This window comes from Chanos chanos, chromosome 5 (assembly GCF_902362185.1).
Source record: "Chanos chanos chromosome 5, fChaCha1.1, whole genome shotgun sequence".
Lineage (NCBI taxonomy): Eukaryota > Metazoa > Chordata > Actinopteri > Gonorynchiformes > Chanidae > Chanos > Chanos chanos.
Genome location: NC_044499.1, coordinates 34,782,104 through 34,806,973, shown reverse-complemented (window position 1 = coordinate 34,806,973; position 24,870 = coordinate 34,782,104). Strand labels below are relative to the sequence as shown.

The 24,870-nt window shown below is 40.8% G+C and overlaps 1 protein-coding gene across 1 annotated transcript in view; it reads left to right on the top strand.

Moving 5' to 3' along the window:
- myo9ab (myosin IXAb) overlaps nt 1–24,870 on the top strand; it is a 72,370-nt gene that overhangs the window by 26,097 nt on the left and 21,403 nt on the right. Inside the window, exons 4-13 of the mRNA XM_030774906.1 lie at nt 1,564–1,663; nt 3,905–3,958; nt 6,051–6,148; nt 6,280–6,406; nt 9,405–9,494; nt 14,897–15,013; nt 16,193–16,327; nt 21,632–21,753; nt 23,148–23,289; nt 24,543–24,738. Of these exons, the coding sequence (XP_030630766.1) occupies nt 1,564–1,663; nt 3,905–3,958; nt 6,051–6,148; nt 6,280–6,406; nt 9,405–9,494; nt 14,897–15,013; nt 16,193–16,327; nt 21,632–21,753; nt 23,148–23,289; nt 24,543–24,738 (1,181 nt within the window). The remainder of the gene's footprint in view (nt 1–1,563; nt 1,664–3,904; nt 3,959–6,050; nt 6,149–6,279; nt 6,407–9,404; nt 9,495–14,896; nt 15,014–16,192; nt 16,328–21,631; nt 21,754–23,147; nt 23,290–24,542; nt 24,739–24,870) is intronic.

Here is a 24,870-nt window from a genome sequence, read left to right as displayed (position 1 = left end):
TTAGTTATGAAGTTGCGGTAGAGAATGGGTAAAGTGTTCATTGCATGAGTAAGGGTAGCAGTTTGGATGACTCTCAGGTTTTGAAGCTTTATCCAAAGTTAAATTTGGATAAAGTTTAGGACTTAGGTGAGAGACAGATATTTTTCACTTGCACGCTTTGTCTCTTACACTCTCTCCCACTCCTCCTAGATGACTGAGGCTTGTCATCAGAGGAGCTCTCTTTTTCTCTTTCAGTGTAGCGAACAACATACAATATTAACTATCACTGCAGACTAACCTGTGATAGTGTGAGAAGCCGCAGTTTAATTTGTTCAGTTACAGCATGTATATTCTAAAGCGTGAAGACACACATCTCCCCTCATAAATCAACGGTTTGTTTTATTGCTTTAAGAAAAGCTATGTAATATATTAAACACTCAAAGAGGTTTTTCAAAGGTTGCCCCTCTTAATTAAACAAAGATACTTGTTAGGTAGGTGCCATTGTGTCTGCATAATTGTCTGACAAGAGCAACATACAGATGGTATCATATACATCAGATATACATCAAAGATGTGACATGTTGTTACAATCTTTTGTTATATCAAAGCTCATGATCTATTCTGACAAACTTTTACAAACTGTCTACTGTGAGAAATGTGCCCAGACACTGTACAGAACTGTACTGTTGATTACGTTTCAGTCATACTTAAGACCAGGTGTAACTGCTGAGTGTTATGCATCATCTCTATACCTTATTCCCCATTTGGTCATTCCGTTCTGTTCTATAAATACTTATTTTAAAGTGTTGATCACTTTTCAGCTGTACACTACTTCAGCATTTACAGTTTGTTGGCTCTGTGCAGTATCACACATAAGTTTACAGGTAATCCTGCATGTGTATGAGGAAAGTATGACAGTGGTGTCACTGAACCAGACCATACACCGTTCTGTTTTGTGAGCCCTAACAGAGCTCAGAATTCACTCATGTTACTGGACTGTGATTATACATGGTAGACTGTGGTGGAAATGGATAACTCCAGGCTGTCATTTTTATTCATGCCATAGGTTGCTTGCTCTTCCTTGACATCAGATCTATGATCAGTTTTCTCAGCTTTATTCCTTACCTTACTATGTAATGACAGCTGACCCCAGATCAACTGTTAGACTGGCTTTGTGTAGGGTATGCATTTCATGCTGCTGACAGCTCTGGCAGTTGTGGTGATGGAGATCGAAATCAGTGCAGCCTAAAGGAGGCTTAAAATTCAACAAAGTGTCCAGTCTCATAAAGCAAGTTTCAGTGAAGTTTGGACCTATGCCTTATTTCACACCCAGCCATGTTATACTGCTCCTGTTTGTTACATAGCTCTCAATACTAAACCTTCCAGTGTTTGCTGAGAAATACACGTTGAGAGTTGCTAAAGTTCTCATGGTGGCGTAGATCTGTCTCCTGCTGATCTGAGAACAGATGTTATTTAACTTGTATAATGGGTCAGGATCAAATAAAGGATTAAGTCATCTGAACCCAGCTCAGTTTTAAAGGACAGATACATCTTACTGACCCTTTCTTTGCTTGTGTTCCGCAGAAACTACCATGTATTTTACTACCTGCTGGCTGGAGCAAGCGAGGAAGAGAGAAAAGCCTTCCATCTGCTCAAGCCAGAGGAATACCATTACCTCAACCAGGTGGGACTTGCCTTGTTTCACTTCTCCTACAGGCTACTGTATAACACAAATCATAAGAATGTTAACATAAATTGATGTGCGCGTTGTTATTATAGCTGTGGTTAGAACAGCATGTGACAGTGCAGCGTGTTATTTAGTTGGTTGAAGTCCGCAGAGTAGACGGGGTCCTACACCATGTGATTACTTTGACTGACAGCTTAGCGTATCATGTAGGATCATGGCTCTGGTTTATACTCTACTGAAGAGGGTACTGCAGAAGGATTTGTTCATATCTTTGGTATTGTAGATATTCACTGTTAATCTTAGACTATATTGAAAGAATTTCACTCCTGTTTTCTTTGTTTGAATGCGGTGTTACAGATTGTTTGTGGCTGGTTGTGAAAATACAAAGTCAGAAGTAGTTTGTCCTTAATCAGAGGCTGGGAACATGTGGTTCGTAACCCATCTATGGGGATTTTTTGGGATTCTCTCTAGTTCTCGAATACTTGAGAGTCTACCAAAATTATATACTGAAAACATCAAAATTAAGTACTGATTAATCCGAAATATTATATTAAGCAACTTAATTTTATTGTACACAAATATCTGGAATTGCAAAATTGATTTTTTTTTTATCCATATTAGACTGATAGTGCATTATGACTGACAGTAAAAGCAAGTAAAATTGAAAGACTTCATTTTGAAAGCAGTTTTTTATGCTGGTGTCACATTTAGGTCAAGTTTGACAGATAGCTTGTTAAAGCAAAATTATCTACCAAAAGTGCAAAATGACGGAGGAGGGAAAAAAAGACAGTGAAAAGGTGCAGGAAGGCACATCTTATATGTGTGCTGTCCTTATACGTGTGCTGTCCTTATATGTGTGCTGTCCTTATAATGTGTGCTGCCCTGTGTAACTAACTGCCACCAAGTCCTACAATACTGCTAATGATATTATAATACGATTTACAGACATTTCTGACTCTTTTCATTTTTTTAATTTAATTTTATCTGGTGCTTAATGGAAAAAAATGTTGCTCTAAAACATTGCTCCCCAAACCCTCTCTTAGTCTAGACTGTAGTGCATTCACACAGTTATTTGCATTCTTTCCTTGCAGTGTCTATGTTTATGAGTGATGTGTGTGTGTGCGTGCGTGCGTGTGTGTGTGTGTGTGTGTGCGCGTGCATATGTGTGTGTGTGTACGCGTATGTGTGTGTGCGCACATGGGCGCGTGTGCAAGCACATCTGTGTTTTTCTGCTTGGCAACAGACTTCAGTCTGAGACACGATACAGCATTTAAGCAGCTAACTCAGAAAATCAGGCCCTGTTGTTTGTTTGTTCACTCAATCTTTGAGCGCATCCCAAAATAAAACCCAACAATAATAAGAAAAAAACATCAGTCTGTCATTTGTTCTCAGGTCCCTCCCTGCCTAAACACACCCCTAATCCCCTTCACACACAAAGAACTGGTCGCTGTCGCTGTTGCCGCTGTTGCCATGGCAACAGAAACATGTGGCACGTTGATCTGGCGCGGACGTTCGTGTCTTGGCTGGTTGTGAGGTCAGCCAGCCCTGACGGATCTGTAGCTTCTAACCCCCCACCCACCTCCACCTTTCATGTACTGTCCTTAAGGGAAACATGGCAAGATATCCCTTAAGATGGCTATTGCATTAACCAGCTAGTATGTCACTCTGGTTTCATCTCTGTGCGTGGGTGCGTGAGTGTGTGTGTGTGTGTGTGTGTGTGTGTGTGTGTGTGTGTGACCTCATGATTCCCCCTCTTCATGTGGAGTAGAATTGCTCTCATAGGTTAGTAGCTAGATTCGAGATCGTGATCATCACAATTGTATATCACCCAGGGAGTATTCAGCTGCTGTGATGACAACATGCTTTGCCACAGATTAATTTTGTGCACACTAACACTAATCTGTTTTCATTAATGTAGCTGGTGTTGTCTCTTCTACTGAAATAAAATGGAAAGATGAACCAACAAATTTGATGGTTGCTGAAATTTGTGTAGTGTGCACTGTCTCTTTTCTTACGCCTTGCCTGTTTAAAATGATATGTGTCTTTGTGTTGTGTGTGTGTGTGTGTATGTGTGGAGCTGTCAGTGTAGAATGTCTCTACTCCTTGTAGGCAGAGATTGAGACCTCACTATAGCAGAGTGTGTGTGTGTGTTTGAATGAGAGAGAGAGAGAGAGAGAGAGAGAGTGAGTGCATTTCCATGTGTGTAGTGCACCCTAACCCGCTTTACCTTGCTTCCAGATGACAAAGAAACCCAACAGGCTACACTGGGAAAATTACTATGAGAGCGAGCTGGTCAGTATTGTCTGATTGTGTGCAGACATGCTTGGTATCTGTGTAAAGTGCGTGTGTGTGTGCTTCTGTGTAACACTGCTCTATAAAATCCTCCCCCATACTCTTTATCCCACAGATTTCATTTTGAATTACTTTTTCATTTTATTTTTTTTGTGTTGTCTGTAAATGAGGGAGTAACTAAAAACACTAGTTTGGTCATTGTGATCTTGTACACTGGTAAAATCATCTCATTTATTCACAATTGAGAAGACAAAACCAGGCTTTGAACCACCTCTTAAACCTTAAGATGACAACACATAGCTCTCTCACGCATACTGTCTGCCAGCAAACTCTCATACTTATTAGATTAGTGGTCAGAGAAAAAAAATACTGAAACAAGTCTCCTTTTATAGATTCCAAGTAAAGCCTGCTGTTTGAGCAAAAATTCAGGCAAGTACAAATAATAACTAGACATTTAATCCAGAATTTGACACATTCTCTTGCAACACAGGGTTAAGGCAGCAATAAGACTAGTCGTCTTTTGATCCCATATGGACCCCATCTAATTTGCTGTGCCTTACTCTGTGTGCATTTTAATATGCTTAAGCTACACTTGATCTTCAATGTCACTCATATCATCTCATTTCAGTCATTTGTGAGAATGATTCCATGTTTGTTTGTTTGTTTGTTTTTTTTCAATTAAACACTAGAATCTTGTGCTTAAAACCAGATGAATGTCACAAGATTGCAATGACCAATACAAATTGTGCTTGCGTTGATGTGGTGTTGTGGGTCCTCCGGTTTTTGGTGTATGGGTTCTATGATTCAGCGCTTTCAGTTTTTATGGTTTATATGGCTTTTGTGTAGCTGTTTCTTTTTTATTGTCTGGGTTTGTGTGGTGTGCATTGGACAGATTTTTAGCTTGGCCGACTTAAGCACTCTGGAAAGAGTTGCTTATGTCTCAGAGTAACCCCACAAAGGCCTCCGACAAATACGGCATCAGGCCGAGGTAAGAGGGAGCTTGTATTAGTTATGTCTTTATTACATTTCAGTGCTCCACAATATTCAGTACATATAGTCATTTTCAGTATGATGACTAAGATAAGATTAACATTATTGGGGTGTTAGTAGCTTACAAAAGCTCAGGAATAAGACAACTTAGAGCAGAAATCATTTTGAACATACCTAAATTTCCATACTCATTCCTGTGGAAGGCTCCACTGTATTTGAAAAAGTAAAGGAACAGAATGCCCTGAATGAACTTGGTAAAAACGTTTTGATGCACCACTGTTGAGGGTTTGGTGTACTGCCAGTGATTCCAGTAACACTGGCCGACATCATTCTCACTATTTTCACATTCTGATTTGATGTATCAAATGATGTCGGTTTGCAATGCAAAAAGAGTCAACTCAGCACTTCATAGAGGGTTTTACTTGTGCCTACTCTGATTTTCTCAAGCCCTTCTCAAACACTGTTTGAATTGGAGGAACAGCAGATTTCAACTTAAGAAATTGCCCAATTTTCAATAGGAGCTAATTCTGGACCTGAGAAAGAAAGGAAAGAAGGGATCGTGATGAGTGAAGAGTAGTTGCTGGCCCTTAAAAGGGGTTATCTGGTTTCTGAAGGCTCTAAGATTCTGAAGGCTACAGTGGCCCCTGGTATGCAGTAATTACAACCTGGGTAATAAAAACAAACCGCCAGAGGAAAAAGACGGGTGATCCTTAAAGCTGAAACATGCCTTTTGCAAACACGGCTGTCATTAGTGTCTAGAGGAAGTGCCTGTGCTCTGTGCCAGCTGGACAGTGCTGTGTTGTGTGGATTCGTAAACGAGCCCCGAGCCCCCATCCTCCCTGTCAAAGGTTTGCCTCCGGTGGCCTCTCTTTTTCCTCTCTGGGTCTCCGTCTGGCCTTCCTCAGTCGTGATGCGCATGTGCTTCTTTAAGAGTTGCTGATATTCATTGCTACCAGAATATTCTAGAAAACATTAGACCACGTGCAGAAATAAGGACTAGTGTTTGATTTGGAGCAATGAGGATGATTTTTGCACTCTTATTTTCTTCTTCTCATCCCCACTCCCTTCTCTCTTTTTATTTTTTTTCTACTGGCCCAAACAGGATTGCTTCACTGTAGAAGGAGAAGATCTGAAGCATGACTTTGAGAGGCTCCAGCTTGCCATGGAAATGGTGGGCTTCCTGCCAGCCACACGCAAACAGTAAGCTCTGCTTAGCATGGTTGAGCTGTCACAAAGCTTTGAATGGATGTTCTGATCTACTTTACCAAAACCAGCTCAGGACCATATCTTCCTTATCATATCTTTACCTAAAGCCTGATCTTCTCTTTCAGGATCTTCTCGCTGCTCTCTGCCATTCTACACCTGGGGAATATTCGTTATAAGAAGAAGACTTACCGGGATGACTCTATTGATATTTGCAATCCTGAGGTGCTCCCCATTGTATCTGAGCTACTGGAGGTAAGATTTTGGATGGTTAGATTTGCCCAGACTCTGATTTACTGTACGTTTGAACACCTCGAATTGCTGAATGTTCATTTAGCTGTGCTGGGATTCTGCTGACTTGGTTTAAGTGCAGCTTAATATGACTGTTGAAGCCAGTGAGCACTGGGCTCTCAGTGATGGTCTAAATAGCGTTTGAGAGTAAGATTCCATCTTGAAGTCTTAAATTGGTTGTCAGTTATCATAAGCCTTCGTGGCATATCTCCTGCAGGGCGTGTATTTCACTTTAGTGCACATTTAATTATAATATATGAATCTAATCCAAACCTTTGAAAAAATGTGTCTAATCCAATTGAGGTGTCTGATCTTTCTACAGAGGAGAACCATCAAAGCCTTTTTTGTTTACCTTATTAAAATCAACAGGCTCTCTGTCTTACGTAATGCATGTGTAGTTTGGCATTCTGAACTTATTTGGCACAGTGGACAGTACTACATTATTGATGTTTTCAAGGGGCTTTTTCTAAGATGAAAGCAGCCCAAATGTATGCCATGGATGTCTCATGACAGAAGTCCAGTTTCCCACACACACATACATCTATTCAGTCAGTGTCACCCAGAGCCAAACAGTCTCATCTGAGACTTTTCAGTTTTCATTTTCCTGAAAGCAGTGGGCTTATAAATGAAGAGCTGAATAATTGTTGAGACCTTTGGTTTGCGTGTACCATAGAATTTCATGAGGCATTTGGCTCGGTTATGGAGTCATAAGACAATTTCTCATTTTTAATAGAGATACTATTTTAATGCGATATGAATGATATGAGTCCGCAAGTTCTTTCCTTAAAAAAATGAACTCACTGTCACTTCAGGAAGAAGAGTAGATTCATTTGATGTAATGCGGTAGAGGGATATTTCTGTGCTTTTGAAACATTTATGGGGAAACATGTCAATTTTTTTTTTCACTGCAGACTAACGTGAGGCTATTTTCTTGGAATGTCTTGGGAACTGCTTGCAATGGAGGTTCACCAGAAACATTGGATAGTTTTTGTTTCCTAGAATACCTACACTCATGCAGATGACAAAATAAAATCGAATCATCACCTCAGACTCACTTTGTACAAAAATATCAAACAAAAAAAGAGATGCTGGTTTTACCACATACAGACCTGTTAAAACGTGCTTCAGTGACCCCTTTCTGCTTACTGCAGCTGCATGTTTAAAATATTAGTGGTTAGAAGAGGTACTTTCATTTTATTAAAACCACAGGTTCATGCTTCTCTGGTCACACTGTTGCAAACAACATTCACCAAAGTGCTTTCACGTAGCCATTCATTTCTTATTAGAGCGCTTGGGTTGTGCTTACAAGAGAAAGCATTTGGAGAAAACAGGGCCATTCGAGAGCACTGTAATATGGGAGTAGAATCTTGACATTCTGTGGATATTTTGCATGTAACATGCTATTTTATAAGGTGGCCATGTCCTGTCTCACATTGATGTTCCTTTCAGATGACAGGTTGAAACTGATAATCTTGTCTCTTCTTAAAGGGTTTGTTGAATGAATAAGTTGAAGGAGTGAGGTTATTGGGTTCTTTGGGTTATTGTCATCTCTGTGTTAATACATAACAAAAAGTTTTCATTTATGATTGTGTAACATATGCTGCCCTATCTGTTCTTTCACGATTTCTGTGAAAGCTGTAGCAATGCTGAAGTATTCTAGAAGATAAATCAGCTGTGTTTCCATTGTGTATGGACAGGTGGAAATGAACACAATAACAGGCGGAGACATTAGTAAATGGAGAAATCACACATAGAATCTCTGTATGCACATCGGTGGGCAGAGAGGTGATGCAGTCACAAAGATCAGGAAAAATTGACAGCATTTCTAACATGTGGTCAAATTTTATGGTTGGATGCCCTGCTAGAGTGGTATTGAGGGCTTCTCCCCACCTCTTTCTGTCTTTCTCTCACGTCAACATATGGTCTGTAAATTGCTCAATCATTTACTTCTCCACAGTAGTGTTGGAAGACTTTCCATATATGGTGTTATGACTCATACTGGGGGCTTCACCTGAACTCTGCTGTTTCCTTTCCACTAAGTAGCTCTGGGAAGACCAAGCTTAAACACATTGCTTCTTGGCTAATTGTTTGTAAGGGCCACCATCCTTAATGGTTTTCTTGTAACCCAGAGGTCGCTATCCTGATTTAATTAATTTAATTAATCAGCTGTGTTATGTGAATCACTGAATCAGGGCCAGTGTTTGACAATGACTATGATTTTCAGGACAGTTATTCTTTGTACAAACCCAGTGAGATGTACTGCTTTAAAGAATATAGCATTTACATTCTTTCTGATATGCTTACCTCAACTAACTTTAAGGAAACAAAAACTGCATGTGCTTCAAAGTGTCAGTGGAAGCTTAGTTGTATTTGGGGTTGAGGAGCATAGTGTGTATTTATACCCTTGCAACACTTTCACTAATGAGCCGTAGACAAGTGTTCCAGAGAAGGGAAGCAATAAAGTGCCTGTAGACGAGTGCATTTGTGAACTTCGGCATTATTCACCCCTGTGGTTACGTAACATGTGACATGTTGTGATTAAGGACTGAAATTGTGTCTGATATTGTAAAGGGATCCAACCAACAGCTTCATTACAATCAGTGTTAATGAAATCATTGCAAACAGGATAACTCATTAAAAAAAGGGCTTTTAGCTGGACACTTTGTCAAACAAACACGAAACTCAGTAGGACACCATTAAACTTTCACTTCTCAGCACCAGCCACTGTATCTCACAAAATGGAAGACTAATCAAACATGATCTGTGACATCTGTCTGTCAGATCTGGTCTGTACTGAGTGGTGCTGGGTAAGAACTGATGCTCTGGGCAGCTTGGCTCTCCCTGTGTGTTGTGCTAATTATTTTAGCTTGCTGAGTGGGTCACATTCCATTTAAAGCTTTCGTGTGTGAGCAACTTAAACAGAAGAACACGTCTATTCTGATCTGATCTGTTTTTTGAACAGGTGAAAGAGGAGATGCTGTTTGAGGCCCTCACCACACGGAAGACTGTTACAGTTGGAGAGAGATTGATAGTGCCATATAAACTTGCAGAGGTAAGTAATACTACATGCCAGGTTTGCTAAAACACAAGCTGTTACTGGTAACTATAAAATACTCTGATTCTCTAAAATACTTAAGTCACGGATGAAGCTATTGGTTTTCCATAACCTCAAAACATCTGCCTGTGTTTAAGGCACTATTAAATCAACCACCAAATATGCTCAACCTTCATCTACAATTATGCCTTCTCGTAATTCGGACTATCCCTTCAAAGCAGCGCATCCGCCTCAGCTTTCCATACTCACAGTTTGACCTCTATATGCCACGATCCAACTGCATACAGAGGGCTTTTCTGTCTGATGGTGCGAATTCCTTGAGAAAGAGTAAACTTTGTTTTGTTGTGAATTGCGTCATACTATTAACATACTATTAAGCAAAGTTATAAACATGGTTCTTGTGGCTTTTTGTGCCCCTGGTCTCAACATTTGTTTGATTGCATGTTGATAGGAGTGTACCACTTCCTGTCTGGGCTCTTGTGTCTACTCTAATAGTATGGCCATTTTGGTGCTTTCATAACATGGAAAAATGTGTGTCAGAACAGTGATCATGTCTTGCTTTTGTGTTGTATGGACTATGAAACTATATTTATATTCATAAGGATTTTGATTTGTGAGGTTTCCAATCCTCTTTATGTGAATATGTTTGTAAAATCATGTCACGCATGATCTTGTCCACCTCGTATAATTCCTGTGATACGTCCTTCATAATGGTTTCTCTGGTCTGATAATACAGTTTATGTAAGCTCCACTAATGCTTTGAGTTGTACTTTGTGTAAAGAAAAAAATTTGAATGTACAGCAATTCATAATCATAGAGTGGTTTACGTAATACTGCTGTTGGATGCTGAAACATTTACTGTCCAGAGGACAGCTCTACCCCTCTTACACATATGTTCTAACAAATCCTCATCTTCTCCACTGTTGTAATATGCCAGCAGCTCAAGAATGTCAAGTCACCATATCTGTGCATTCCACTCTCTCTCTCTTTTTCTTCTTACACTCTAGCAAAGGCGTGTAACAGACGTCAAATCCTCTACTCTCTTTGTTTGTCACTTCATCTTCGCAGAGGGAGGTTTAGGGGTTAACTGTTTTGTTGGAGGATGTACAGTTGATGATAATATGGTATTATGAGAGACTCAAATATTGTGTTTTGGACAGCTGCAGAGCCCTGTCCCTCCTCAACTCGTTGGTTGACATGGTTTTTATCTCATTCACACATGGAGGGTGTCAAGAATGTCTTGACGAGAGTGAATTTTTTTTGCACTCTGTAGTCTTTCTTCTCGTCTTGCTTTACACCACATGTTGTAATATTTCCTGTTGTCCGGTTACAAATTCAGGATCAAATTCTTAAATGAATACCTTTGGGTCTTAGTTAAACCTTTCCAACCTATGATGACCCCAAAAGGTCTGATTTCACTTTTTTGGCAGTTCTTTACATTTTAGTTCAAAATACGACCTTAAAGATCCAACAGCGTGTTCCAGATAAATCGGGTGTTGTGGTCAGTCTGTGGATCCACAGAGTGACCCTAAACATGCGTGGTTACATTTCCCTTGCTTGGATAGCTCTGGTTTTAAAAAGAAAATCAACATATTGGCATGTTTAACCAAAGGAATGTGAATCGAGGGCCATTTCTCCATCCACTGTGAGCAGGAGTTTCAAAGTAAAACTTGACACAAAACCCTAAGCTTCACATCACAAAGATAAGAAGGCGCAGAGATCTCCGGCTGCTGTGGAGAAGGGGATTACGGGTTGTTGTTGATAGTTTAGAAAGCCCCCAGGTTGCTGTCATACATGTTTCTAAGAAAAGGGGGCTTCTTCTTTTGTTCACCGTCCCTCAGCCCCCCTTCCCACGAGGCGTAGGATTCCATGACTTTTCAGGCGTTACATTAAACCTTGTTATTGTAAAAAGAGTCCGTGAAAAAGAAAAAAAAAAAGGATCTTGGCAAGAGTTACGTTTTTCTAAAAGTATTTCTCCCAGGACAAAAGGCCTCTCCTCGGCAGCTGTCACGTCCACTTTTAGTCAAGATGGTCAGATTGGGAGAGGCCGTTTCTATTGTCTGTGGGTCAGTTTGAGGGGCTGCTCACTTCAGGCACTGAGACCAACCTATTGACAACAGCCTGAGGGAACGCCTTCAGACTTGGCAAGGTTTACTGTCAAGACCAAAACACACACATAAACACACACGCACGTCGCACATACACACACACATACACACACTTTCTCATGATTCATTTCGAGATCAAGCTTGCCTCAAATACATACATGTGGAGGAGGACAGTTCACAGCTGTGTTTAGAATCTACTGTGCATGTGGTTGTTGAAGATAAGTCTGAGATAATAGATTTCGACAATAGTTGTTCCTGTTTTGATATGACAAATTTGGATGAAAGGTCCCCAAATTTTAAGTTTTTTGTTCATCTGCTAGTGAATTGTATCCTATATTTTGCATGTTCTCTTCAGGGGATGAAATGAGTCAGCCATTTCTGAATTTTATGTTGCTTTCAAACAGGAACCTACTGCACACATCCACATATGCACATGGTACTTGTTGCTTGTTTTTGCTTTTAGGGTTTTTTTTTTTTTTTGGTTTGAACCCTGATTCACTTGCCTTAAAATGCACAGACAAATACACACATTTCCTTGGAGACCCGCATGTACACGCACACACGCACACACATACACACAAGCTTACAGGCCTCCTGTATTCGTCTTGTCGAAAGAGGGAGTGAAGTGGAGGAGGCCACGTGCGTCTTTGGCTCATGCTGGCTTTCTCACACCTCCTGCCGTTCACTAAGCCTGTTTTGAAGCCATTAATGAGAACGTTGCTTGCTCAGTTCAGCTTCCCGCAGCAGCCTAGCTAATTATAAACGCAAACCATGCCCACAATGTGGACTGTAACTGTTTATAAAAACTGTTAGATAAGTAACTCTGATGTTTTTTTGTTTACTTCTTGGGTGGCCCTTCCCATAAAAAAAAAAAAAAAAAGTTTCTGTGTTAGAACTATGTTTGTTCCATTGTGGTAGATTTGTTTTGTCACGTGACACAACATTTGTGGTAATGCGTGTATCTCGCTGCTCAGTGGCTGTTTGGACTGTCTGTGTGTACCGCTATATATCAAGTTTGATTAGCTGTAGAGTTAAAGTGTCTGTATATGTTGCATTATGCAGAAGGGGTTTTATGTAACCTGTAGAAGTAGCACAGTAAATCCCTCACACAGTGCAAGGCTAAAAATAAAAGAGACACATCAATATTGCAGAAAACAAGTAACGGTCGTTTTGATTTCTTTCCTCTTGCTTGAGTTTAAGCTAAATCATGCCTCTCTGCCTTGGCAAACATTGCGTTCGTGTCTCACATTCTATGAACTGACCTTACCTTCATAACACACGCACACACATGCACATGCGCACACACACAAACATATTGTTCACTTCCTGACCAAGCAAAATCCATCTCTCCTACTTTACTGAGGTCTGTTAAGACCATAAAGTGCATTCTGATCAATAGACTCTTCTCTGAATTTCCAGTGTTAGCCCATTCATTAGATCTTGTAGTTCTGCTGGCAAGGTCAGAGTATTTGTGTCCAAACTCTCTTTTGTGTTTACTTATAGTAGTTTAGCATGCTTTTCATCATCTGTAATTGGGGAAGTGTGTTTTACTGGCATGCTGGGGGTGCTATTTAGTGGTTCTCTTGGCAGGCATAGTTTTTATGGATCAGTGTGTCCAGAAAGTGATTTGTGTGTCTGGAGACAGTTAAGATGCTGACATTCAACCCTCTGCCCTAGCCCACTCCCCACTGCCTGATTTCCTGTTTCAGTGTCAGTCTCCATAAGAATGACATGAATGTCATAAAGCTGGTGTAGCACGTCATAAAACAGTCATGACAGCTCAGTTTCTTTAAATTGCTAAACCTGACATTATGTTTCAGTATGGGAGTGAACCAAAATTTCATTCTCTCAAGTGTTTTTCATACCTCATGTGTTTGGTATTTGTATCACATAAGCTTTTTTTTTTTTTTGGTCCCTTTTGATGGAATATAATGAGTTTGGAAGAGCTATTCTGATCACCTTGACACCTGTTTAGACAACTTAATTCCACTGCTGTGTCTGCTTTGTAATTGAGGGCTTCAAAGGAAGTGTCTTCAGGAAATTGATACTGAGGATATTGAGGTTTCTGCTGTCTACATTCAGAGTGTAGACTAAATTACAAGCATGTCAATGCAAATGACACTTCCTGTGAGGGTCCCATCCTCTCACTGAAATTAGACAGAACCTTCCGTGACGTGCAAATTTCATATATATTTTTTGTTTCTTTCTTGTCATGATAGGAAACCAGTGTTCTACGTGAAGTAGTTATCTCTTCTCTATGAAGCTAATATCTGAATATCTTCTTATGCCCCCCCCCCCCACCTGTGATTTTTACCTTCTCTTTTCCTTACAGCACAGAGCATGCTGAGAGTGACAGTTTGATAAATAGGCAAACACTCATCTACAGCAGCTTCCCTGTAGTGCTTACGTCGCTGCTCTCATCTCCGTGCAGATCTGCTCCCTGATTTGTTTTTACGGCATATTGTCAGATACACTGTTCTGGTCACGTACCATATAGGCTCCACATTTTCACAGGAAAATAACTTTAGCAGTGACCGAACAAACCTTTAAGAGTCATAACAGTGGCCTCTGGTCTATAATCCAAAATGAGCGTCAAACACTCTGCAGTTTAAGTGTGTAATGCTTGTGGCTGACACAGTTAACTTTAACAGAGAAACATTTTACGTTGATAAGGATGTCTTTTTAGCAGATCAGTGTTGGTATTTTGGTTTTGAATACAGAGCCTCATGTTGCTGAAATATAAGAAGTTTGATGATTATTTTTGACGTTTAAGTGCAGTAAGACACAGAGCATCTATGTTTTTCTGTGAGCTCAACTCCATTAGTGTCAGTGCAGACTGAATGTAAGCTGGTGGATACTCTCCAAACTGCAGCAGATTTGGTGAGAGATAGTTCCACTCAGCTGGACAGGCATGGTGTACCAATCTTGTTTTGAAGGGGGAATGCCTCACACACACACACACATACATGCACGCGCACACACAGAGAGACACACACACACACTTAACATCTGTCTTTAATCTTCAGTATGTTTGGTGTGTGCTGAAGTCATTTTGACTTGACATTTTCACCATATGATCTTAATCTTCATTATGTAAGTGTTGGAACTCCATTGTTTGAGTGAGTGGGTTAAGTGGAGATCCAGTTTAACAGTATACAAAGGATCAGGGATCTCTGTCTCTCTCCAGGGACAGAGAGTACTGGCAGACCACTCCACACACCAGATTAAGATGCAGTTTGCCTCCTGATTGGTCCATTTTTAACAAGTCCTGTCTCTTTTTGTGCATGACAGGCTGGCACAGTAAGAGACTCCATGGCCAAATCCCTGTACAGTGCTCTGTTTGACTGGATAGTGTTCAGGACTAACCATGCCCTTCTCAACAACAAAGACCTGGAAGACAACACAAAGGTAAGGCCTTAACACTGAACGCAGTAAAGCTCCTGTTTCCTCTGTACAGGCAGGGTAGGGTCCAGTGTCATATTTACATCATAAAGGTTTAGTTACCCCAGTGCTGATTGAAAGAACTGAATATTGTTGTTGTAACACAGAAATATTAGGCCTGTTTCAGTTACTACAGGGCGTGACGATAACAGCATCTTCTGAGTCACTATTATTATCCCTTTGCCAGAGCAGAAATAGGCTGGGCTGTTGAACCACAGGATTTGGATTTAGAAACATGGTTTTAATGTGCTGATTATAGATTTGCTTCAGATATCGAAAAACAGGAGCAATATATTCTGCTAGCAAAAAACTGTAACTGGAAAGGTTCTTCCTGTTTCTCATGTCCATTCTTTTTTCATTTTTCCTTTGTGCTCCTCCTTTTTGTTTCTTACTCCCACTTTCTGAAATATGAGTTCATCCCATGTGTGTGTGTGAGTGTGTGTTTGTGAGAGAGAGAGAGAGAGAGAGAGAGAGAGCGCACTGGGCACTAAGACAGCTGGCAAACCATACCCACGAATGGGCATCCAACAGATTAGGTCGGAGATGGATTTGATTTCTCTCCTCCCCCCAATCTCTCTCTCTCTCTCTCTCTCTTTGCGTGTGTTTGTGTGTGGGTGTGTGTGTGTGTGTTTGTGTCTGTCTGTCCCCATGTTGGCCATTTGTTTACCCTCTTGATATCCATGAACATAACTGATGCACAGATTGACACACATCTGTGAGGCTCATCACTCATACACCACTACCCTCGGCCTCAGTATTCCCAGTGCGCCAGCAAAAGTGTCTGTGTGAACACACTGTCTGTCTGACCAGGAAGCCACTGGCTTGTTTGATCTTTACATCACTTTCATATGATGCTCCCAAAGACATTTTTTACATTATTGTCTTTACAGCACAAAGGGCTATAGTTCAATGATCTGTCAAAATGTTCTGTCAATACATACTTACTTATACAATCATTCTGTTACTTTTTATTGTTATTGTTATTTCAGTATTCTTTCTTTTGTGATTTTGAGCAGAAAAAAATGATCAAGAAAAGTTCACAAGATATTTCACCAGTTCACAACATGTTTTATCAACAGAAGGATGAACACACAAACACACATGTATGCATACATACTCCTTAATTCTTGTTTTGATTCTCTTTAGCTTCTGTCCATTGGTGTGCTGGACATCTTTGGCTTTGAGGACTATGAGAACAACAGCTTTGAGCAGTTCTGTATTAACTTTGCCAACGAGCGCCTCCAACACTACTTTAACCAGCATGTCTTCAAGCTAGAGCAGGTGAGTGAAACCACAGAAATACTGTTTGTATTTATGTGTCGTGTGTGAGTGCATGTGTATTGTGGTCAAGGAGCTGTGAAAGGCATTCAAAACAACATCTCCTTCTCTCCAGCCACAACCTGAGCTGGGGACTTTTTTTTTTTTTTTTTTGGTGGTGGTGTTGGTAAAAGAGGAAAGTGACTCAAAGGAATTTCCACTCTCTCTCCCTCTCTCTCTCTCTATTTCTTACTCTCTCCCCCTCTCTCTCTCTTTCTCTCTCTCTCTCTCTCTCACTCTCTCTCTCTCTCTCTCTCTCTATTTCTTACTCTCTCCCTCTCTCTCTCTTTCTCTCTCTCTCTATTTCTTACTCTCTCCCTCTCTCTCTCTTTCTCTCTCTCTCTCTCTCTCTCTCCCTCTCTCTCTCTCTCTCTCTCTCTCTTTGTCTCTCTGTTTCTTTTTGTCGCTGTTTCTCTGCCTTTCTGTCTGTCTGTCTGTCTCTCTTTCTCTGCAACCCCCCCCCTTCCACAGCACTGTGGTTTGTAATTAGTGCTGATCAAAGCCAGTGGCCCCTGTGGCCAGCACGGCCTCTGTACTGAGGCTCCGCCAGTCAGATTCTTAATCTACTGCATCAAAGTCCTGCCATGTGCAGAGAAGCAGCAAGACCTTGCCGTAAACTCCAGTTATATTCCGGAGGCTTGAGAGAGACTAATAGCAGTGTCTCTGCCCATGTTTGGCAGTTTGCCTTGGCCACAAAAAAAATTGTGTATAACAAACTCATTCAGAGTTCATGCATGAGGGTATTACACACATCACTTAAAAAGTAATCACCAACTAAAGCAAAAGGTGTGGATGGTGATTTGGAGTTTTGGACTGTTTGAATGCATCCTGGCCACTTTTTTTTTTTTTTTTAAGATTTAGATAAAGACAATGAAAGTAAATTGTTAGTCCCATCTGAGTTCACACTGTTCCCCTGAACTCAAATGTCATATAATATAGATAAGAATGCTGCCCTTTGTGGGATATGTTAACACTTCGTTTTCTCTCTCCATCCAGCGCGCAGTGTTTCATTTTTATGGTTGCCACTCCTTTAGTCACAGTGCATCTCATAGCGCGTCTCTTCAGTCCACTGCCTATGTTTTCTTCATAAGCTGTTGCTGCAGGGCCATTAATTATACAGGCACATGGACACAAGAGGGTTGTTTGTGTTTTTCTTTATTTTTGGCTGTCGTTAAGGGTTATGTAGCTGAAATCAACTCTCATATTTCAGAGAAGTGCACTCTCTCTTCATTTGCACAAGCAAAAAAAACATTCGATTTGCTTGGATCGCTGCCACCCACTCTGGGAAGCCCTGGCCCCTCCACAACACAAAATTCAAGCAATCTAAAAACAAAAGCCTGTCCCCCCCACCCCACTCCCCCACACATACTTCTCCTTCCCCTTCTGACTGGTTTTATTTCAACTGATTCTACTGCAGTTAATATGAAATGTAATGTACATCCTGGGTACATTATGTCATAGATGTTGTTGTAAACTAGGTATTGCATATTACGTAACTAACGTGATTGCACAGCCATAATCCCAACTCACTATGTTCACCTTTTGATCATGCTCAGAGAAGACGGAGTGCTCCCAGATTTAGAGTTATGTCATGCCTTATAGGATTTGCAGGATAACCAGTGACAGCCCACTCAATTATAATTCAAAGGTTAATGTAACAGGGTAAAGAAATGGAAGGCAGCCCACCTCATGTTTTCCTCACTGAAGTCACTCCACAGGAGAAACTGTCTCAAAGTTCTATTCTGAGAAGTGATGTAAGATCCCTAATTGCTCTCTTTGTGAACCTAAGGTTTTGTTTCTGAAAGTGAAGAACTTAGAACAGACTTGGAACTCCTTTCATTAATTGTCAGTTGTGAACTGTTTGGTTGGCGCCAACCTTTAATTTCCATCAACTTTGCCAGACAGAGAAATTGCTCATTGTTTTTCCATATCTCACCCACCGCTGTAGACTTTGTCCTCCTGACATTTAGCTGGATTGGTAAAGTAATGAGCAGTCTTTGAGAGTAAAGTGCTTTACTGTTCTCCCTGATCTAAAATTGGACCAAAATGACCAACTGTCCATCATTTACCCCACGGTGTCACCTCGCACAAGTTAAGTATCCTTGAATAAAAATATAAGACCCAATACATCTTCAAATGTGGACAATACATCTTCAGTCCATAAAATGAAGTGTTTTTTTGTAATGTTGCATGGTCTGTCTCTTTCAGTAAATACAGACCAGCTGGCAACAGGAGATGGAAGTTTGGCTCAATGTTTCTGTACTTTACAGAGCATGGAAATTGTCCAATAAATGTGTCTGTGTAAGAGCACAGCGGGCTGTCTGCCCTTTCCCACTGAACACTTGAAGAACATATGGGTATTTTGCTTGACTGGTTTGCCATAACACTTTTATAACAGTGCTACTGTGGGCACTGCATGGGTGTCTCACCAAACTTCTCTCAGTTCACAACAACTCGCCTGATATGGTATCGAGTTATCTAACAGCACACAGCACAAAGAATGTGAATACTGGAACATTTTGGCACCCATTTGAGCATGTAATAGTTGACATTAGCAGTATAGTAGTGAGAGTAACATCAACATGTTATCTTGGCTTGCGAGGCCTACTCTGACATCTGCTTGGCACTTTAACTGTGTATGGAAGCCACAAAAAGGATCACACAAACATGTTGCTAGAATATCAACATATACTTTTTTGCAAGGTTGCTTGACTCCAGACTGAGCAACAGGGTCACAGTGGGGCTTTTATTCAGTGGAGCACACATTCATGCAACTGCCTTCAAGATCAACTGAAGCCCCCAGCCTCCCCAGCACATTTACAGTGGAACTGTACACAACCTGTTCCGAAGCTCAGCACCTTTGAACCAAAAAAGCTGAACGCAGAGAAACTGTGCTGAGCATCTTTGACCCATATTGGCTGCACTTGACACTGTTGCCTAGAGAAAAAAAAGAGACCGCTTGTTACAGCTCTAGAGTGTGATGTCATAAGGGCAGCTTTCACCCATCCCACTTGTGATTGGTCATGGGCGCTGCTGGAAGTGCTGGCAGGGAAGAAAAGGAGAAAAGAGCAGTGTTTTTTTTTTTTTTTAAGTCTGCATAACACTCCTTCGCTGTCAATGAAACTCACATTCATTGTCGCCTAGCAGTGCCTTTGCTGTCATCTGTCTCTGTCACCACCAGTGATGTCCTCCTGCAAGAAAATAGCTGGCACAGACTAGAGCAGTACTCTATAAATGCACTCTGACATGAATTCTGTTAAGTTCAGTTCTGTCTCTGTATTACTGTATCACAGTGTGTTGTATGGTTTTCTGGGAGTATGGTATTATTACTCCAGGAATGAGCTGTGCTGTCTGGACTGGGGGGTGTTACAGGTGAATTGAGCTGAGACACTGGAGTTCAGCTCCAGGCACTGTGGTGCATGACTGAATCCGTAGTCAGTGACAAAATCTTTGTAGGGGCGGGGTGGTATTTCAGGTTGCTTTTTCAGTTAACCAGCACAGGGCTATAAATACATCATGCAGGTAGTCCCGTGTGCCATTGACCCAATTTTAAAACCTCCACTAATATTTTTTTGTGAGTCCAATTAAAAAAAAAAAAAAGAAACATTTGAAAGCAGATAAATGTGATCGTTTACATGGGGGAACTGTTCATTATTGGCTCAGTTCTAACCAATTGATATTTTGCATGTGTCGTATGTTGGGTTCACAGGAAAGTGTGAACTGACATAACTTTCCACACATCCACCACCTTCACATATATGCTCTCTCTCTCTCTCTCTCTCTCTCTCTTGCTCTCTCTCTCTCTCTCTTTCTCTGGGGTTCTTATCTCCAGTCTGTGTTTACCTGTGAACAGTGGCCAAAGCAAATACACAAAACCCACTCCAATCCATCAGGGACCGGTTCCAGTGTTTACACTTCTAATGTCAATTGCTCCTTAATTTTGTTTTTTTGAGCACTTCTCTGCAAACGACTTACTTCAGAGCTGTGATATACTGACATAGAGATAAACTTAGTGAAGCCAAGAGTCCAGATCAAAAGTAAAGTAACTGTGTTCTCACACCACAGCTTGTGAGAGAAAATGTGTTCTTAGATCTTTTCCACATGTTTCATATGACACATCTTTACCTTAAACTTGATTTAACTTGTTTAATTCATTTTTTCGTTTTTTTTTTTAACATGTTTTGATTCTATATGTTTTAAGATTCGCTGTGTCAGAAATGTCAGGGCTGCCTGCCATATAAAGATCAAAAAGGGCCATGAGTTCATTTTAAAACAAAATTTTGTCTCTTAAAAACACATTATAATATTTTTATATCTTTAGTATAACTTTTGATGTAGTCTTGATGTCTTTTTAACATACATTACACCTCAGTGCTGGTCATTTTTAAGTCCTTTACAGAGTCTGTAGTGATATCATATGGAGTAGGCAGCTGTGAACAGCACTGAACACTGGCCCTTTGCGCCCTGTAATGGCACCCAGCCAAAACAAACACACAATAGGATACAACAGGCAGTCACAGTGTAGGAACAAGCCACTAATGGACGTTTCTCCTCTAACCCCAGTAATAACCATCGGCATATAAAACTCCTGTTTGCTTCTACTACAGGAAGACTGTGAAGGCTAATACAGATGGCATGGCAATGTAAAGCATGCTAAACATGCTAAAGATTACATTTCATACCACTATGTCTATCTCAATAAGACACTTGACCAGGCTGTTGTCTTTGTGAAATTCTAGATACTAACCTTTTCTGCTTTAGATTCCCTATATTGAACTAGCCATCCAAATTAGTAGGACTATCTTTGATTTCTTCTGAGTAAAACCATTTTAAATACTTGGAACCAACGGAGCCAGAAGTGGATTCTTTGTGTCTCGACATGTTAGCCCAAAAATGAATTAAAAGTATGCTCAAAAAAAAAAGCCTCCAAACATGATGTATGCCTCTCCCATACCACAGACTGTAGGCACAGGGAGAGACAGCAGTTTAGCTATGATATGTGAAAGTATGGTCTGGGTATACTTTGGCAATAAACTGTCACTCTAAACCATTCACCCACTTACACTTCCTGCGTATAGCAGTAGAGTCTTTTGTTCCAGCCTTGGGAAACTGCGTTGATGCTCTGGGCTCGCTGTGTCACCCGCTGTGTGATTTGTGAATGTTGTCTTACTGTTCAAGAGAGGTTCTTCAGCTGAAACCTTTGGTTCAGTTCAGTTCATCACAGGGAATGCTTCTGACATGCTACGTTGTATGTTTCATCCTCCTCAGGAAGAGTATCGAGCAGAGGGTATCAGCTGGCACAACATCGACTACATCGATAACACAGGCTGTATCCACCTCATCAGTAAAAAGCCCACCGCGCTGCTCCACCTGCTGGACGAGGAGTGCAAGTGAGTGGATAAAATTCAGTGATCAATAATCCTACCGCAGACACATGTTCACATATAACATGGCAGTGTCAACACAGATGCACCTGAGTCAGATGATCAAGGAACACTTGATAAGTAATTTCAGGCATGTTTGATTCAGTTTTCAAATTTAACATCATTTTAAAAGAGACTGTTAGTGTGTAAGGTAAACTGCCCTCTTTACTAAGGCTTTTGAAGCTGATGTCATTCCTTTGACTACAAATGCATTAGCCCTTTCCTGGAATTTTGCTGGTTTGTGTTTCTTCCAACCAGTAGCACCGATTAACTGAATACTGTACATACTAGACATTAAGGTAGAAACCATTCTATAATTGGGATGGAAATTAGCAGAACATTGTCCACTTATGCACAGCTGTGTAGGCCCAAACAATGGCTATAACCCTAGAGAAACTGTAGTTACAGACAGTGACTAAAGCCCCACGCAATACACACAGTCTCTGCCTGGTTGATTTACCTTTTTTGTGTTCTGGATTTTTATAGATTGCTAGTTTTCTGCCAGAAAAGTATTTTATGTTTACTGTATTTCTAAGTTTTAGATGCTTTATGTGTTTCGCCAACTATTTGTAACCATCCCTTGGGGTCAGTTCAACATGTTTGCAGTCTGCCGTTGATTAAATCCAGCTCTGGAGAAAAAAAGAATCTCTACCATGTTAGCACTGACTTTAGCCACTTAGCCCTGTACCCGCTCATCTGGATGCAATAAGCAGTTGACTGAGGAGTAGTCAGTTTTCCCGGAGCCAGAGGTCAAAGATGCCTCTCTCCCTTTTCCCAAGGTTTCATTTGCCTTGCTCATGATTTATTCTATCGCACGAAGGAACGCAATACTAATGATTAGGAATCTTTCCAAGGCACACTCTGTATTTGATAATGTATGGGATTTGGTTCTGCACTCAGAATCACTCGAGTGTGATATTAGTTTGCCTGGCCCAACAGACTTATCTGTTACTGAGGTCAGGTGACGTACATCATGTAGAGTTATTTGTGTATGTGTGGGAGAGAGGTATGTCAAGATTCAAGTGTATTAAAGTACTAAATTTTATTGCTCTATGTCAATACCACATTCTGTCTTATCACTGTTAGACGACTGCAGTTAGTCAAGTTATTGTGACACTGTAGTACAGCTGTGTGACTACTGTGTTTGTACAAACTGCACAAATTACACAAACTCTGGCATATTGTTATCTGCCCTTAATTTATTTCCAGTTTTCAATCTGAGTCATCCTGTTAGTGAATTAGTACTCATCTATATCCTTTTTTTTACTCTCAGCTGTTGATTTCCTTTCACAATGATCAATATATATATATATGTATCAATCATATATATCAATCAGTTTTAACACCTGCCCTGCCTTTAGCTTCCCACAGGCCACCAACCAGACTCTACTGGACAAGTTTAAGAGGCAGCACGAGGGGAACAGCTATATTGAGTTTCCTGCTGTCATGGAGCCAGCCTTCATCATCTGCCACTATGCTGGCAAGGTCAAATACAACGTCAAGGTGAGAAGGTTCTGCTGATGGATCATTGCTCCCCATGCATCTGCATGAGTCGTCAATACCTGCTCAGAACTGACAACCCTCCGCACTGCCATTAGCCAAAGTAGAACTGAGACGTTTGTTTAGATAAGTTCCTTTAAGAGCCTGTAACCAGCTTCAGGGTAGTGCATTACGGCATTACTTCTGTGTGATATCATCTGCATGTTCTAGGCACCAAGGTGTGAGTTTAAAAGCCTCTGTTTCTACCAGTCAACATTTACCTCAAAAAGGTGAGAAACGCATTTTCCTGTGTGTTTCTCAAACGTTAATTCCTCGGCGCTCATTTCCAGCGTGGCACCACTTCAAGTGACCTATTTCTGCGTCTTTATATCCAGCAGTATTTTCATCTTAAGCTGAGTGAGTGAGATCTATGTCACAGAGAGCCTTTACCAGCTGTCACGTTCAACTATATTCTCTGTTTGGCAGTCTGGGGAAATCATATGTGCGTTTACGGTTCTTCATATGAATGTGTTTATGCTGTTATTGGTTTGTTGTTGCCTTCTTTTTTCATTGTTGTTGCTGGAAAGCATTGTCCAGATGCGTCAAAATCTGTCAGTAACAGGATTTGTAATGTGTGCAGCTGTTGAGTGTAAATCTACGAGTGTGACCACTGCAGCATGAGAATAAAAGATTAATCTGATGCTCTCTAATCCAGTTCAGCTCCAGTCAACACAATTACCGCCCTGGTCCATATGACAGATGGAGTTAGCAAATCAAATCTATATGTGCACGTGGGAGCATGCACATTTGTTAACCTTGGGAAAATCAGCAAAATCTCTCTTTTTTATTGTGTAAATATTGTGAGAACTTGCTCAAAGGTGCTCACTTTGCACTGTATACAGGCTGTATAAAAATTTGCCATTCTTTGAGCATTTGGGATTAAGCTGACGTGAACAATTAGTCATTACATTCGCTGCATGATGAAGTGTCTAGCTTTGTCTCAGATTTACTGTTAAATGCTGCCCTTGAATTGACTGTTATAATCTACCCCGCTTTGCTCTTTGCAAGGGGACTTGTCAAAGTCCTCAATTTTTTTTTTCACAGTCGGTGAGCACGAATATAACTGTCAATACAATAGTCATTCTTTTTGTCAGATTATTAAGACTTGCTCACAGAGCACATTGTCGTTCATTGTCATTTTCTTTCTTTCTCTTTTCTTTTTTTTCACGTCTGGTTGTAATTTACATATCTGACCTCATTCTCTGCCCTGTCTTCAGGACTTCAGAGAGAAGAACACTGACCACATGCGGCCGGACATTGTGGCACTGCTGAAGAGCAGTAAGAATGCATTCATCTGTGGGCTGATGGGGCTGGAGCCAGTGGCTACGTTCCGCTGGGCCGTTCTCAGGGCTTACTTCAGGGCTGTGGTGGAATTCAGAGAGGCTGGACGCAGGCACAGGGAGAAGAAGATCAGTGAGTAAAATGTCCGCTCTGTCCAATACTACTGTAAATACTGCAATACAGCTACTTTACGCACTCACACAGTCACTTAATATCTTTTCTCTGCTTCAGTCTTATCCTCTCTCTGTCCTTTTTTTGCTCTTT